Source organism: Excalfactoria chinensis, chromosome 9 (genome assembly GCF_039878825.1).
Source record: "Excalfactoria chinensis isolate bCotChi1 chromosome 9, bCotChi1.hap2, whole genome shotgun sequence".
Taxonomy (NCBI): domain Eukaryota; kingdom Metazoa; phylum Chordata; class Aves; order Galliformes; family Phasianidae; genus Excalfactoria; species Excalfactoria chinensis.
This window is the reverse complement of record NC_092833.1, coordinates 11,969,257-11,984,522: the sequence shown is the minus strand read 5'-3', so window position 1 is coordinate 11,984,522 and position 15,266 is coordinate 11,969,257. Positions and strand designations below refer to the sequence as shown.

General features: G+C 42.2%; 2 protein-coding genes across 2 annotated transcripts; one reads left to right on the top strand and one right to left on the bottom strand.

Moving 5' to 3' along the window:
* Positions 1-118: 118 nt before the first annotated feature.
* Positions 119-5,959, bottom strand: LOC140256153 (cytochrome P450 2J2-like). Its single transcript, XM_072344456.1, has 9 exons — positions 5,622-5,959; positions 4,697-4,859; positions 4,417-4,566; positions 3,057-3,217; positions 2,717-2,890; positions 2,353-2,494; positions 1,943-2,130; positions 1,475-1,616; positions 119-1,251 (listed from the first exon to the last, which is right to left on the bottom strand). The coding sequence occupies exons 1-9, from the start codon at positions 5,790-5,792 to the stop codon at positions 1,073-1,075; spliced, it is 1,470 nt and encodes a 489-aa protein (XP_072200557.1). The 5' UTR covers positions 5,793-5,959; the 3' UTR covers positions 119-1,072.
* Positions 5,960-7,306: 1,347 nt separating this feature from the next.
* Positions 7,307-14,624, top strand: LOC140256040 (cytochrome P450 2J6-like). The gene is made up of 10 exons (XM_072344231.1): positions 7,307-7,387; positions 9,729-9,842; positions 10,528-10,690; positions 11,533-11,682; positions 11,882-12,042; positions 12,665-12,841; positions 13,063-13,204; positions 13,443-13,630; positions 14,153-14,294; positions 14,446-14,624. The coding sequence occupies exons 1-10, from the start codon at positions 7,316-7,318 to the stop codon at positions 14,622-14,624; spliced, it is 1,488 nt and encodes a 495-aa protein (XP_072200332.1). The 5' UTR covers positions 7,307-7,315.
* Positions 14,625-15,266: the final 642 nt, after the last annotated feature.

Here is a 15,266-nt window from a genome sequence, read left to right as displayed (position 1 = left end):
TTTATTTGTTCCGCAGTAGCAAACTTTACAGCGTGTTAGAGCCCTGGGGTTCTCATCAAGTGGATGCTGCTAATTGGCAATGTTAGAGAGGAGAAAGAAGTTTTCCTTTAGTTTTATGTCTGAGAAGTAAGTAACTTTCCACTTTTGCTTTTAATGACACCCTAGCGTAACTTCTGTTTGTCCCTATTGAACTTGGAAAGCTGAGAGCATTAAGGGTGGCCACGGCTGAATTTGAAGTGGTCCAAGCTTTCCACACTTGTTGTAGAAGTATGGGGCAACAAGAGAAGGCTGTGGGTGGTAAATCTCTACTGTGCTTGCTTTGACAAATACTGGCATCTTCTTGAAAGGTTGTTACTTGTCTTCAAAGAGCAAATTACTGGACGTTGTGATGGTGATATTAAGCAGAAGGAAAGTTCTTGATAACACCTGGATCTGAGGGCAGTAATAAAATAGAGAACAGATATGGGTAGTAGTAAAGAAAAAAGAGTGCATGTATTTCCAAAGGGAATGTGATAAGAGACTGTATTCTACCAACACTGATGCATATATGAAGCTGACACTTCTATATGAAGTGTTTTTAGGGAGCGGGTGAGGAAGAGGAGTCAAAACTGGGGTTGTATGCCATGGAACCTTCTGCAGGAGGGAGCAAGGAAGGCCTGTGAACAGAGAGGAGTAATTGTGTTGAAGCAAATGGTGTTTTCAGGCATCCTTCCTGTGTTGGAACAGTTGTGCCATTTCACACGTGATGCGTTACTGAGTGCACGTGCAGGAAGCTTTTGTTACAGATCACTTCTCTAAGATGCTACACCTGCTTCATTCTTACTGTGAGTGTGTAAATATGGTAACACTTCAGAGTAATTATATATACCTACAGCGTGGTTATATGAGCTTTGGTAAATTATTTTCTAGTTTCAGAAAGCTCATCTGCATGATGTCAGCCTTCCTGAGTAGAAATACTACTATGTTAATTCTTTCTGATGAGCTACATGAATTTGAATACAGATAAGATGGTGATATTCGTTCTGCAGTTATTGACGGGTCAGAGTCCCTCTGCTCTGTGGTATGTTGCAGATTAACGTGGAACAGCACAGATTTCATATGGATGTGGCTGCAGTATTGCACCCAAAACGTACTCTGGGTTGATTTCCTTTACTCCTTCAGGGAGCTGGAATGTGAATGCCCGAAGCAGATTAGTGAAAAAGATGAACAGTTCAACACGTGCCATCTGTTCCCCCAAACACACACGGTGCCCTACAGGGAAAAAGGAGAGAAGTTAGCAGTGTGAAGCTAAGCTATATGGAAAAAAAACAGGACGAGACAAAATCTGTGGCTTTTACAGTAAAATAAGTGACTTTAAACCATTGTGCCAAATATATTTTTATCAAGACGCTTCTTAATGTTTTAGAATCTAGAATGTTTGTTGTTGTGCTGCAAGACAAAAGCAAAGAGCGATGCTGAAATGTTCGGGCATTACCTGCTGAGAAGGGTAAGAACGCCTCTTTGTGCACAAAGTTGCCATCCAAATCAAGGAAATGGTTTGGGTTGAACCTCCAAGGGGTTGCCCAGTGGTCACTGTCATACACCACGGAGTGCAGATTTGGCAGCACAAGTGTGCCCTGCAAGAGGAAACAGAGATGATGTTGTCGATGTATCTTTTCTGGCTCTTCTCTCTAATAGATACTGTGCCATCCTGTGTCTACAGCTGGGTGCTTGGACTCAGCTCACCCTTATCCTATGTGCATCTAGGCATAATAAACCCTGCTATCTTTGTTTTTGTCATAAGGTGTTACGTGTAGGCTCTGATTTGAAGCACTCAGCTTTGTTTCGTGCCTATGATGTGCTACTGTGTTCTCTCTGTGCCGAGCCAGGAATTTTAGGAGCTGATGTGCTAGACAAAGTAAATATTAACTAACCAAAGCTTGGAGATGGATGTACTCCATACCTTTTTAATGTGAAAGCCCAGCAAAGTCGTATTCCTCACACACAGCCGAGGGACCCCCACAGAGGTGATGTTGCTGTACCGCAAAGTCTCATGAATCACAGCATTTGTGTAGGGCAGTCTTTTGCGGTCTTCATAGCTGATGACATGGGAAGGTTCCAGAACAGCTTCTATCTCTCTTTGAACTCTTTCTGCAGAGCAATCACAATGTTTTAAGTTTCTTTTTTTCTGTTTCCAGCCCCAAGGTAGGGGAAGAAAAAAAGAGACTGAGCTACTTTGAAATTGAGATCTACCGCTTGTATTCATTGTTAATGTTTATTCTGATCTGTTGCATGTGATTGAGCCAATACATTGTAATGGCATTCATTACGATGTTACATAGAGTGCAGTTCTCTGCTAAGGCTTTTACTCACCTTGTATTTCTGGGTATTGTACCATATAGAGCAGTGCCCAGAGGAGGGTGGTGCTTGTTGTTTCAGTCCCTCCCAGCAAGAGATCAACCACAGTCTGAACCATGTTGTCTTTATTAAACGTAGAGGTGGGGTCATCTTTGGTCTGTAGGATACATTCACATGAAGTGGGTTGTTTCATACGTACAATTGCCCAGGTAGCAATGGGCATAACTTTGTGAAAATGGTGAGCAACCCACCAAAGCAAAACTCTTCAGTGCCAAGCAAAATGTGTGTATTAAAGTTCTGTAGTTGTCACTCAAAGAGCAAGTATTTGTAGTGGGTATTGAGGCCAAGGAGGGGGCTGTGGTGATAAATAGGTACTTACTTTTGCTATTTGGGTTAGGTAGAAGTCAATGAGATCCTGTGGATCACCTGCCTTCTCTCTCTCGTGCATCTGGACCTCGTTCATAACTAAATTGTGCATGAAGTCATTGTATGCAAACACTTTCTGATGCGGTCCTGGGAAGCGGTGCATAAGCCATGGGAAAGCATCATACATCTGTGATTGTGAATGAATAAGAAGAAATATGAACATTTTTCAATGGGGAGCCCAATTCCCATTTCCTGGTAACTGTAAAGGTACTGCAAGAGTCATTTCAGTTACAATGAGAGGCAATGCACAAGTTGGAACATGGGAAATTCTGATTAAATGCACAGGTTCTTACCCTGCCCCAGATAGTAGCTTGGAAGTAGATCACAAAATAAACAGCTTTGATAAGCTTGCTGAAAGATTCATCCTCGCTGGAGAAGCGATGGCCAAAGACAACAGCACAAATTATATTGGCAATGGCATGGGCGATGGAAGTGCGGGGGTCAAAAGGCTTGCCTGCAAGTACAGGGGCTGCTGGTGAGTATTTCAAATTAAGGAAGAGGGAGGGAGGAGGTAACGGAAGGGAACAATTTTGAAGCCTTAATTTGTTAGTCACGTTGAAATGTCTTCTTTCTGTTTGGTTTTCAAGTGCCGCATAGCATTCAACTACATATAATATATGTATATATATATATTTTTGTCTTCACGGATTGTGAAGGCAAACCTTTCATCGTTCTTATCATAGGATCTTGAAGGTTGGAATAGAACACTAAGATCATCTAGGCCGACCACTGACCCATCACCACAGTGCCCACAACCCACGTTCCTTGTTTTACAGGATGGAACGCAGCTCTTGTTAAAAAGAGTTAAGGTAAAGAGAGAGGTGAAATCTAGAAAAAATAATTACATTTCGGCTTTTCGGGCATCAGTCTAAGACTTGCTCTGTTTCTTTAAAACAGTCAATTCAACTACTGGGTTTAATATGGAGGAGAACTGCATGGAAGTAAAGATTTGGGCTGTACCAAGGCCTAATACCAGCTGGTGTGCTCCTATCTTACGTACCTACTGACCTTAGAAACGTTGCTCTCAGAAGTCAGTAGGGCCATTTTGCTACATCTAAGGCTAAATGAGTCAGTGACAGACCTTGGGGAACCTCTCTGTGCTTCCATGTCAGTATGAAATATGATGTGGGTGGGGGATTTGGCTGTTCAGAATATATATATATATATTTGGTTGCTTTATTTTGGCAGATCGTTAAAATTCTACCTGTTTCTATTTCATTGAAACCCTACAAAGCAATTTTGTTGGACAATAGAATGACGAGCTCCTTGTGCTGGGCTTTTTTCTCTGCCAAATTGTAGAGGTTTTTGCTGCGCAGCAGGTCACAAATTCTGTCCTTTATGAAGGAAAACACACAGGTTTTCTATCCTCCTTGAACGTAAAAATTGTTACCAGCTGTCCCTGGGACAATGTTGATAATAAACATTTTTTACTCTCCTTATTTAAAAGAACAAACAAACAAAAAAGCTGCTTCATCTTGCCAGCTGTGCAGACAAAACACCTTTTTCAAGAATGCAATTTAAAAGCCAGTAGAAGTCTCACTAATAGGAAAAATATCTTCATAGCTTGTAATGAATGTGTCGTGAAACTTTAGTTCCCCTAATCTGCTGTATTTCAGAAAGCACTCCAAGCCTTGTTTTTCCTAGTGAATTTACCTTTTGTGTTTGCAAAGGCATCCAGAAGGCAAGAGGCCTCCATTTGAATTTGATGCTCCAAGTTGTTCTTCCCAAATCCTAGGCTCCGTATAATGGTCATCCCAAAGCGTCTCTGTTGCTTCCAGGTGTGCCCGCTTGTCAGAAAAATGCCTGAAGAACACAGAAACATTTATTTCGGTGCTGGGCAGGGAAATCCTTTCACTTCAGGAGGCAAAATGGGGTTTGGATTGGGTTATATTTCACTAGCAAGAAAGATATGCATGTTTTGGTATTGTAACACCTTTTTCGCCCATCATGTCCCTGTAGAACGGGGTGAGAGGTCTTCCAGAAGTCTCCTCTGAGTGGGTGACGATGGCATCTTTTACTGCTTTGTACCCGTTCAGTACAACCATGGGCGTCTGTCCCATCCACACTGTGTAGATGTTGCCGTAGATGCTGGTTAACTGAAGAGTTAATAACAGTGCATCAATGGATAGGAAACAGAACTCATTCACATGAATATTCGTTTTAAGAACTGAAGAGCAAATGAATGCATGCAAAATGCCAAAGCTTTTCTGTTTTCTTTCACAAATGAAAATTGTCAATGATCCTTTTTTCCCCCCAACTTCCAAAGAAAGAAAAGAAATGCTTTTGCATTCTTTCCTGTTGCTTTCCCACCATTGTTCGTATTTGCTCCTATTGTCTTTCCTCAGATAATGCTTGAATTTTTCCTTAAGACTCGCATCTGATTACTTTGAGTTTGAACTGGCTTATTAAGAACTTGTGCTGTGAGCAGAACAAGAATTCATTTATTTATTTTTCCCTGCTTCATTTCACTAATAAACCGTGCCTTGCTGACTTTTGGTTATACAAATATGAAAAGAAGGGTCCTTTTTAGAGTGTGTGTTTGATCTTCTAATGGAGATTGGACCATTGTGGCCTGGAGGTGTTCCAGCGACATTAATGTCAGCCAAAGGAAATGCAGCTAAAGATGGTTTACAAGGTGAGAGAGATCAATACAAAGACAGGGAACAAATCTGTTAATGAAACACAGCGCATATTGGTATTTAAATTTAAGTTAAAACAGGTTCAGATAGATTTTCAGCTACAGATCACAGAATTACCAAGCTTGGAAAAGATCTCCAAGATCGTTCAGTCCAGCTGCCCACCTACCACCACCATTTCCCCACTAAACCCTGTACAGGAGATAAGACAAGACTAAATACCTTAGTGAGAGTTTCTCGGCGAAGTTTGAAGTCAAGCAGCCACAAGTTCCCAATGATAGGCAGAGGAACTGGTCCTGGAGGGAGCTGGCTGCGCATCCACTGCAGCTTCAGGAACTGCAAGAGCAGCAGGGAGGCTACCAGGGCTACGAACAACTCAACAATCCCCAACATCTTATGGAAATCTCGGCTGCTCGCTGCTCCTGTGTACGGCTTCCTCTGCAAACACGGTGCTGTGCAGATGAATGAGTGCTTCTACTGAAGTCCAGCTCTCTTTAGAGAACACATGCCTCCTTTGACCGTCTGTCTGCCTGTCCCTCCCTCTCGATCTACAGCTTTCCTAAGCTGAAGTCTTCAGAAAACTTGGAAATATGTGATCCGTTGCAGCTGGCCAAGCCACACCTTCTCTCTTTCATGGTCTGTAATTGTGATCTGTCACAGTTTTTTGACACAACTAGCATTTTTAGTTTTTCTTTTTCTTTTTTTTTTTTTTTTTTTTTTTTTTTGTATGTGTGTGTTGATATTGGTTCTTGCAGTCGTTGTCAAGCAGTTATGCAAGAAAACCAACTGTCTTGCATAATGGTAACACCTCCTGAAGTTTCTTGTAGTTAAATGCTGAGGATGTGTTACTTATTACCTTCCTGAAACACTCACTGTGATTTTTGTGTGTTTTCTCTTACATAAGTGGAAATGTGTGCACAGTGCATAATGGAATACAGATTCTGAGCAGGAAAACAGTTGAATTTAAGCAACAAAAGGCTAGACTGAAGTCTTAACTGTCTTTCTTTACTTAGTTGCTATTCACTGACTTTCTCTGAAGTAGATTGCCTTAAAAGTAGCTGGAATCTCCACAACTGAAAAGCATCTCCCATCTTATCTATTGCTGTTGGGGTGGCAAAACCTGGTTTATCTGAAATCCCTTTTCTCCATTCCTCCCCACTTTCCCCCCACCTCTTCCCCCCCCCCTGCAGCAAGAAAGCAGCGCCATCAGAAAGGTGAGATGCAAAACAAGAGGTGAGTGTGGTGCCTGCATTGTGCTCAGGGTGTGTTATAATGCCAGAGCTTAGGTGCTGAGTTGCAGGTTGCAAAGGTGGGTTTAGAATGTGTTAGAAAGCAGTGTGAGGCTCTGTGCTGTTGCAGGTATTGCTTGGTACAGCAGTGTATGCAGGGCTTGCATAGGGAGGTGCTGCTCACACAGAATGGAGACACTGAACAAGGAAAATGGATTGCCCTCAGAACAACCCCTATCCAAAATCCTCCCTGTGAGAGGTCCTCTTCTACCTTCTCAGTCCCACCATTGTGTTATTGTTTTTTTGGTCCTCTGATGCACCTTGTTTCATTTAATGGAATGGAAGAGATGCTGAATGCCTTAGGTTCAGCCACAGTGCATCTGGTACTGCTCTTGATAAGGCTTCACTAAGAAGCAATGCCTGTTGTGCAGACAGTCTTAGTTTTGGCATTTCTTAGTGTTTGAGTATTTGCTTCAGCATTTTTGATGTATTTAGTAGCCTAAATATTGCACTTGGAATGCTAATAGTCACAGTCAGAACGGAACGTTTCAGATAAGAGAAAGCTGAAATGGGTATTAACATTCTGTTTCTTCCTGAGAAGAACTTTGAGTTCTACCATGGTAGCTGAGCAATGTTCAGCTGTTGCACATTTAGCTTTTGGGACTGGGAAGAACATAAACGCACTTGATGCCATTCTCATTCAGAAAGCAACGTGGGCTGGAACACCAAAGGGTTTTGGATTGCTCACGGTTGGGAAAGGTAGAATCTATTTTTCAACAGCGTGGCAACACCCAGAGAAACCAGGAAGTGGATGGATTTTTATGCAGGGGAGCTCATCTAGGAGTGACTGAAAGGAAAAGCCCAGTGCTGTGCTGTTCATTTGTTCTTACTTTTATCTTAGAACATGCTTTTTGCTTAATGCTTTGTTCTTCTTGCACCTTACTTTGGCTGCAGCCGGGTGTAGTCTGTGGTCAGCAACAGCTGCAGAAATTCTGAAGAAGCTGCAGCATAAAAACCTACTGAATGACAAGCCTCAATGTGGACAAAAACATGCAGAAAGATTACAATTATTTGGAACAGCTGTCTTGCAAAAATCCTATTCAAGCTATATAAAAATGAAACAAATTTAATATCTTAATGTTTTTCTTAATGTTTTTTTTTTTTCTCCCTTCTGTGTGACTACTTGCATTGTAACCTACTCTGACTGTATCACCTCTGTGCAGATTACCTTTTACATCAGCTCTGTGAATATACACAGTTGAAATGCACAGAGCAATTACCTGTTGCCCAATGCAGCAGCGAGCAATGGTCAGCCTGCTACTTAATGCTTACTGCTGCTCTTGAGACACCATGTGAGTCTCTACTTAGCAGACAGCCATTGTATGGGGACGTGTCACCACAACACTTCTTGGATCCAGCTGATTTCCATTGTCGTCCCCCAGCTCTCAGCTTTTCTTGTTCTTTTCCCATCAGTACTTTCTCTTATCATTTGGGCAAATAACCTGAAAGATTCACCTGCTGCTTGCTAAGGTAGGGGATGATGTAATAACGTGTTATTCCTTCTCGTATGGTGAAGATGGAGCCGGAGTAAGCAGGTGAGGATCTGGGTTCTGTAGCAGATCACAAACTGAAACTGAGAAGAAGTAGCTCAGTTGCCCCATTCTGCTCTGTTTGGGTTTGTAGGTAGGTGTGAGCTGTGCTGGATGTGTCCATGAACCCTTCAGTTACAACAAACAACCAAATAAAAGCCCTTAGCCAAACTCACTCATGTCACAGTGACATGAGTGGGTAGGGTGGTGATGGGTTGATGGTAGATGGTTACCAGTGGTGTTCGGACAAGAAGTCACTCTCTGTTCCTGTTTGTTTTCTAACTCCTCCTCTGGGATCAGTCCCACCTCACATGATCAAAAGCATCTGGCATATAAACTTTGAAGTGATCAAGAGATCTTGACAAGGTCTCTGTGTTGCCAGACAATTCATCTGGTGTTAAGTAAGCTGTAAACACTGGAATTGTAGGATAGGTGAGAAATCTGTTGTGGATCAGAATGAATGGACACAGATGGAAGTTATTCTCTGGAAGAGTTGTGATGCATTGGCACAGGATGCCCAGGGAGGTGGTGGAGTCGCTGTCCCTGGAGGTGTCTAAGGGATGTTTAGATGTTGTACTAAGGGACACAGTGGGGAAATAGTAGTAGGTGGATGGTTGGGCTTGAGTGATGTGGGAAGTCTTTTCCAACCTTGGTGATTCTGTAATAGAGAGCATTTTTTAAGCAGGACTAGAATCATAGAATCATTAAGTCTGGAAAAGACTTCCTCGATCATCTAATACAACCATAAACCCATCCCCACCGCACTCACTCAGGAGACAGAATTATTCCGGGAAACAACACGTTTTCACCTGCCTCCTGTTCAGAAGGACTTGAGGAGGTTTGTGGAAGAGAAAATACTTTTGCTGGCAGTTGTGTGTTTGGAAGATGTGCACGTGGATGTCACAGAGGCTTTGTACTGAGAAAGGATGAACCTGAATACAGGTATTTTCAGAACTAGTTCTGACAACTTGCAGTGGGGAAATCTAGAAGTTATCAACAACGGAATGTCTTTTTTTTTCTTTAAAAAACAGACAGAAATATGGAAAAACAAAAATAAGCAACAAACCACACGCAGGCAGGCACAACAAAAACCTCCAGCTTAGTATCCCAGCTCTCGGTTTGCACGTAACCAGTGCTGTGAGTGACACTTCCAACCAAATCGGCTGCTCAATGGGATGTCTCTGAATATCAGATGCGAGTCAGAATGAAGTGCCCGCCTTCTGGCCTTGGTTGGATCTCAGAGTGGTGGCAGCTATTTGCATATTGCAGCGTAGCAATGTATTAAGTGTGCTCAGAAGTGGAAACACTCTTCATTTTGTTGGCTAGAGAAATGTGGTAGGGAAGAAAGCTTAGATGTGGCAGTCTAGGTTCTCTTTGGGAAGAGTTAAATAGAATCAACCAAGTCGGTTTAACAGATTAATAACAGCTTTCTCAGTGACAGACTATTTTGGAGGTATGAAATGGTGACTGTGGTGCTATTATCCCTAGTTTTGTTTCTGCTGGTTTTGCAGTTCCTGAGACTGCAATGGAGAAGTCGCCGGTTTCCTCCAGGCCCAACCCCATTTCCCATCATTGGAAGCATCTGGTGGATAAAGTTTAGAGCTGACCACGGGAGCCTGAAAAAGGTATGCATTTGTGGATGGGAATGAAGGAGCAAAAGCTGTAACCAACAATCATGGTTGTTGACAGGCTGATATGTTGGTTGGGAGAACTTAAAAGGGAGGAAAGATGGGTCATGGAAGTTAAGTGCTGTGCCTAAAGGAGTCAAAATCTACAGCCTCCTGTGATATAAATGAATATGGGGATAGTGATATCTTCGTGGTAAAGACAAATGGAGGATTTCAGCTTTTTTGAACCTGTTTCACCAATGTTCTGTTTGTAAATGTGTAATTTCAAGAAGTTCTAGGTTTTTTTTTTGGCTGAGAAAATGAAGCGAGGAGTTGAAAAATGTAACTAAAAACAGGCAGGTGAACTTTCATATGAAACCTAATGTAAACACCCAGCCAGGGGCATTTCCATAATCATTAATATCACAAAGACAACCCATGCTATGTGTTAAAAAGAGCAAGAGCAGCTGTTCATTTCACCATTCACATTACTGTGAAGAGTGGGATCCCAGAGCGATGCCACAGCTTTACTGTCATAAATGTTCCCATCGCAGAACAAAACCATTTTCCCTTCTTCATTTCCTGAACCCTGGGGTAATGTCATGTTGGAAGAGAAAACCCCATTGTGTGTGCATTCTGATTGATGTTTCTTCTGTCGTTTTTTGGTTGGTTTGTTTGTGTTTTGCATCGACTTAACACGCAGCTAGCAAAAGCCTATGGGAACATCTGCACACTGTGGCTGGGTCACAAACCCATGGTGGTGCTGTATGGCTTCAAAGCAGTGAAGGATGGTCTCACCACCAACTCGGAGGATGTTTCTGGGAGGCTACAGACCTACTGGTTCAACAGATTTTCTTCTGGAAAAGGTGAGATGCGTACATCTGCTGAAGGACTATGTCCGCTGACACGCTCTTAGTTCACCCATCCCATTTGTTCATGAGGAACAAAATAAAGCAATTCTGCAGCATTCCTCAGTTGTCTCCTAAGTCCCACTATCACACGTGTGTCCCAGAATCTCACCAAAGCAGCAGTGTTTGTACTTGCTGATGTAATTTATCCAGTACTGGTGTCGTCTAAGTTTGTTCCTTGCTTTGAAATAATCCATCTGAGGCCTTCAAACTCTTCATCTGGAGCTTGAGGCTGAAGAAATTCTTGAAGCTTCCAGTTTCTTGATTGCACAATGGCTGCTGTGGAGAAAGCATGCACTGAGCTATTAAACAAGAAGTGGCCCTCTTGGATGTCCCAAGGCACTGGAGTTTTAGATGTATTAGTGAGACTGTAGGTGCAATGTGTCTTTGTTTAGAAGTTCTTACTGTGCTATTGTTTACATCAGGCACTGCTGAATTTTGGTGGATGGAGGATAGATTTCTGTATGTGAAACAGGAGTGGTTAAACTGGTTTCCATCAGCCTCGTATCCATCCAAGCATAGGAGAACAAGAATAGGAAACCTGCAGACCTCCCCAATGGGCTCTTCAGAAAGGTCTTTTGGCCTTGAGCAGCTCAGTGAGAGAGACCATCGTATTTCCAGGTGTAGAAACCTGAACGTACTGTTGGCTGAGGAAAGCTCTCTGCCACTCCTGCAGTGGTCACACAACTTCTGTAGGGGGACAATATCCATGTGGGGATGTTGGCAAACATAGCTTGCAAGTAAGTATCAATGTGACATGAATATTAACATGGCATCAAATTGATTCTTGATGGCTGAAGGTATCCTGGTCTCAAATGGTCTTATCTGGAAAGATCAGAGGCGTTTTGGAATTGCAACTCTCCGGAAACTGGGAATGGGGAATAAAGGAATGGAACGTGGGATACAAACCGAGGCCCGGCACTTGGTGGAGTTCTTCAGGAACAAGGATGGTACGGCACTGAGGTGGTTGGGAGCGCAGTCGTGATTTTGACACAGCACGTAGTTTCTGTAGCTCGGAGGGGTAAGATTATTTTTGCTCCAGAAGTAAATAGCACGGGGGATATCTGTGACAAAACGTCATTGTGATCCTGCTTTCAAAATAGAAAAGATGATGGTGCTTTGGTGACCAACGCTTATCTCTGTTGGCAGGAAGAGCTGTTGACCCTTCCTTCCCCATTGTTCATGCAGTCTCCAATGTGATCTGTGCTGTGGTGTTTGGGCATCGTTTTTCCCTACAGGATGAAACTTTCCACCAGCTGATGGAAGCGTACAATAGGATTGTGGCTTTTGGGAACAGCTACATTTACTATGTGAGAAAATGGCTCATTTAATATGCAAATTACTTAATTATTTTACATGATATTTATTGCACTGTCGGGCAATAGTAATTAGAGAATTTTCATGCAATAATAATTGTAGCATTATATATTGTCATAGTTATTGCAGTATTTAGGACATGTTAAAAGCTGACAAAAAATACCAACCATGAGTAAGAACTGGATTTGAGGTGCTTTGGATGTGTCATTGTTCAATCATTATATTAATAATCTTTATTAGAATTCCCCAAGAAAGGGAATGTGCCTGGGGTGCTGAACATTTCTGAAATGGAAACACTACTATTATTATGTTGAAAAGTGATATTCATTATAGGGGAGTAGAAGAGATTGGTTTTTTTCCTCTATATCAAGGTAGTATATATTAATATTACATGTATTACTGTTAATGCATGCAAAATAGACCTATCTGCAAAACTGAAGTCTTCTGCTGATGAATTAACAGGGCAGATAGTCATTGAGTTATGCAGCAAAGGGAGGAATCCGAGGCTGAAACTGACTCAGTAACTCATCACCAGAAGTGTCTGCACTGTATTTCTGTACGGCCTTGCTCGTGTTGTATAACTTACAGCAGCTGTGTTGAATGCTTGTTCCACAGATCTATGAAATTCTCCCATGGCCTTTAGGGTACCTCCCAGGACCCATACGAGAAATAGAATCTTGCTGTAATTTTATTCATGCTTTCATAAGGCAAGAGATCAAAAGTCATAGGGAGAGACGTGCAGTGGATGAACCAAAAGATTTCATTGACTTCTACCTGGATCAGATGGAGAAAGTGAGTAATTTGTGCTGGACTTGACACAGATGCTATCCCTATCAAATACAAATATGAACCTTGAATAGGCAATGACCTGTTTTAGAAGTATAAAATAGTGCATTTGCTTATTTTTATACTGTGTGATCTGTAGGGCACAGTGGGCAATGGGTGGTTTTAAAGATGCGGATATTTAGATGGATTCTGTGCTCTTATTTCACCTTTCTTACTGGCAACTGTAGACTAGACATGTCCCAAATTCTACCTATGATGAAGAAAACATGTTGCAGTCTGTTTTTGATCTCTTCCTGGGTGGCTCAGAGACAACTGCTACCACTCTACGTTGGGCACTACTCTATATGGTGGCTTATCCAGACATCCAAGGTGAGTCAGAGATGCGGACATGAAGTTGTTCAGATGTTGCACTGAGGGACGTGGCTTAGTGGGAAGTACTGGTGGAAGGTGGACAGTTGGATGGATGATCTTGGAGGTCTTTTCCAACCCTGGTGATTCTATGATTCTTTCAAGTAGATAATTGTCTGTTCCACATATTTATTTTCTTTAAGGCAGCCTTTCAAGCAACATGGTGTTATTCTACGTATAAAGTTCTTTTCCTCCCTAGAGAAAGTCCAAAAGGAGCTGGATGCTGTTCTGGGTTCTTCCCACCAAATTGACTATGAGGATCGGAAGAAGCTGCCTTACACAAATGCTGTGATTCATGAGGTCATTCGCTTTAGCAGCATTATTTTAATCACCATTCCTAGACAAGCAGTGAAGGACACAACCGTGTTGGGTTATCAGATTCCAAAGGTACCCTGTCTATTCCATTGTGATCTTTGGCCACCTCAACCTGCACAGTACAACTGCCTTGACAATTATAAGTTAAAACGCACTCTTCCATTTGCAGGGTGCACTGGTTTTCATTTGTAATTCTATAAAAGATTGTCAGAATTGGGAAAATCATTATACTAGGTTTAGGATAAGAAGGTAAATAACCTCATACCCTTCATTCTGTTGCATTTGCTAACAGCATGGAAAAGGAGGCATGAAGGGAATAAAGCAGGGCAATGTCTGAAACTGAGATATAGAGTTTCCTTTATTTATTTATTTATTTATTTATTTTAAGAAACAAACCCACAGAAGCACTATAAAAACCTCAGCAAAATAGGACAGTTTGTGACTAAGCATTTTTTCCCCAATAAAATACTTGTTCTATTCTTACCGTGTGCCCAGTTGTGTCCCAGATTCTATGTGGAATTCATTTGTGTCCTTTTGTTCTTGATGTTTGAGAAATACAGAGGCAGAACTGACCCTACAGCATCTTCTTTGCAGGGTACCATCATCATGGCAAATATAGACTCAACTCTTTTTGACCCTGAGTATTGGGACACCCCTCATCAGTTCAACCCTGGTCATTTCTTGGACAAGGATGGGAATTTTGTGATCCCAGAGGCATTCCTGGCCTTCTCAGCAGGTAGGTGAGCCAATAATTAACTGAGTTAGATTCTGTATGTGAAGCAGTACTGTTTTCCTTCTGGAAAAAGCAAAACAAAGGGAGTGTAATCCCAGACAATGTAAGGCTCCATCCTGCTCTGGGGACTGACTGCATTTCCCTTCCCCTGCAGGTCATCGTGTATGTCTGGGAGAGGTGATGGCCAAGATGGAGCTTTTCATCATCTTCTGCAGCCTGCTGCAGACATTCAAGTTCACCCCACCAGAAGGAGATAAGGAAATCAATCTGAGCTTTGTCTTTGGGAGCACAATGAAACCTCACCCATATAAGCTCTGTGCAGTTCTTCGCTAGGTTGCAGCATATGGTAGATTTGGGGAAGAGGCACTCCCACGGGTTTGCAAGCATAATGATCTTTTCTGTACCTTTAATATTCCTCATTTCTAGCTCAAGTTCGGAGTGAATCTGAACCGTTGTGTCAAGTTTCTAAGAAGCTGGACCTGAAAAATATTCTAGTTTTCCTTTTCATAGCATCTGGAATTTTTTTTTTTTAATATATATTAGAAATGAAATAAACACAAAAAATTGGATATTAGAGTGTCTGTTCTTACTTCATTGCTCAGTAGGAATCCTACTAGGGGAAAAGGAAAATTAAAGCTAGGTCCTAGGGGATGCTTCCCATCATTCCCATGCATTCCTATGCATTCATGCATATTTTCAAACTAAAAGAGAGGAGATTTAGACTGGATAAAAGAAAAAAAGTGACAGTAAGGGTGGTGAGGCACTGGCACAGGTTGTCCAGAGTGGTGGTGGATGCCCCATCCTTGGAGCCACCCAAGGTCAAGCTGGACAGAGCTCTGAGCACCTGATGGAACAGTAGGTGTCCCTGTTCACTGCAGGGGTGGACCACATGGCATGTAAACCAGAAGGGGGGAGATTTAGGTTGGATGTTCCGAAGAAATGGTTCACTCTGAGGGTGGTGAGGCTCTGCACAGC

Bases quoted from the DNA above. Each gene is read 5' to 3' on its own strand.
- LOC140256040 (XM_072344231.1), top strand. From the start codon at position 7,316: ATGCCATTCTCATTCAGAAAGCAACGTGGGCTGGAACACCAAAGGGTT. The intron at 10,691-11,532 runs GTGAGATGCGTA...TGATGGCTGAAG, and splicing joins CAGATTTTCTTCTGGAAAAG to GTATCCTGGTCTCAAATGGT. The intron at 12,043-12,664 runs GTGAGAAAATGG...CTTGTTCCACAG, and splicing joins GGAACAGCTACATTTACTAT to ATCTATGAAATTCTCCCATG.
- LOC140256153 (XM_072344456.1), bottom strand. From the start codon at position 5,792: ATGTTGGGGATTGTTGAGTTGTTCGTAGCCCTGGTAGCCTCCCTGCTG. The intron at 2,495-2,716 runs GTAAGTACCTAT...TGTATCCTACAG, and splicing joins ACCTAACCCAAATAGCAAAA to ACCAAAGATGACCCCACCTC. The intron at 1,252-1,474 runs GTAATGCCCGAA...TTTTCCCTGTAG, and splicing joins GTTCTTACCCTTCTCAGCAG to GGCACCGTGTGTGTTTGGGG.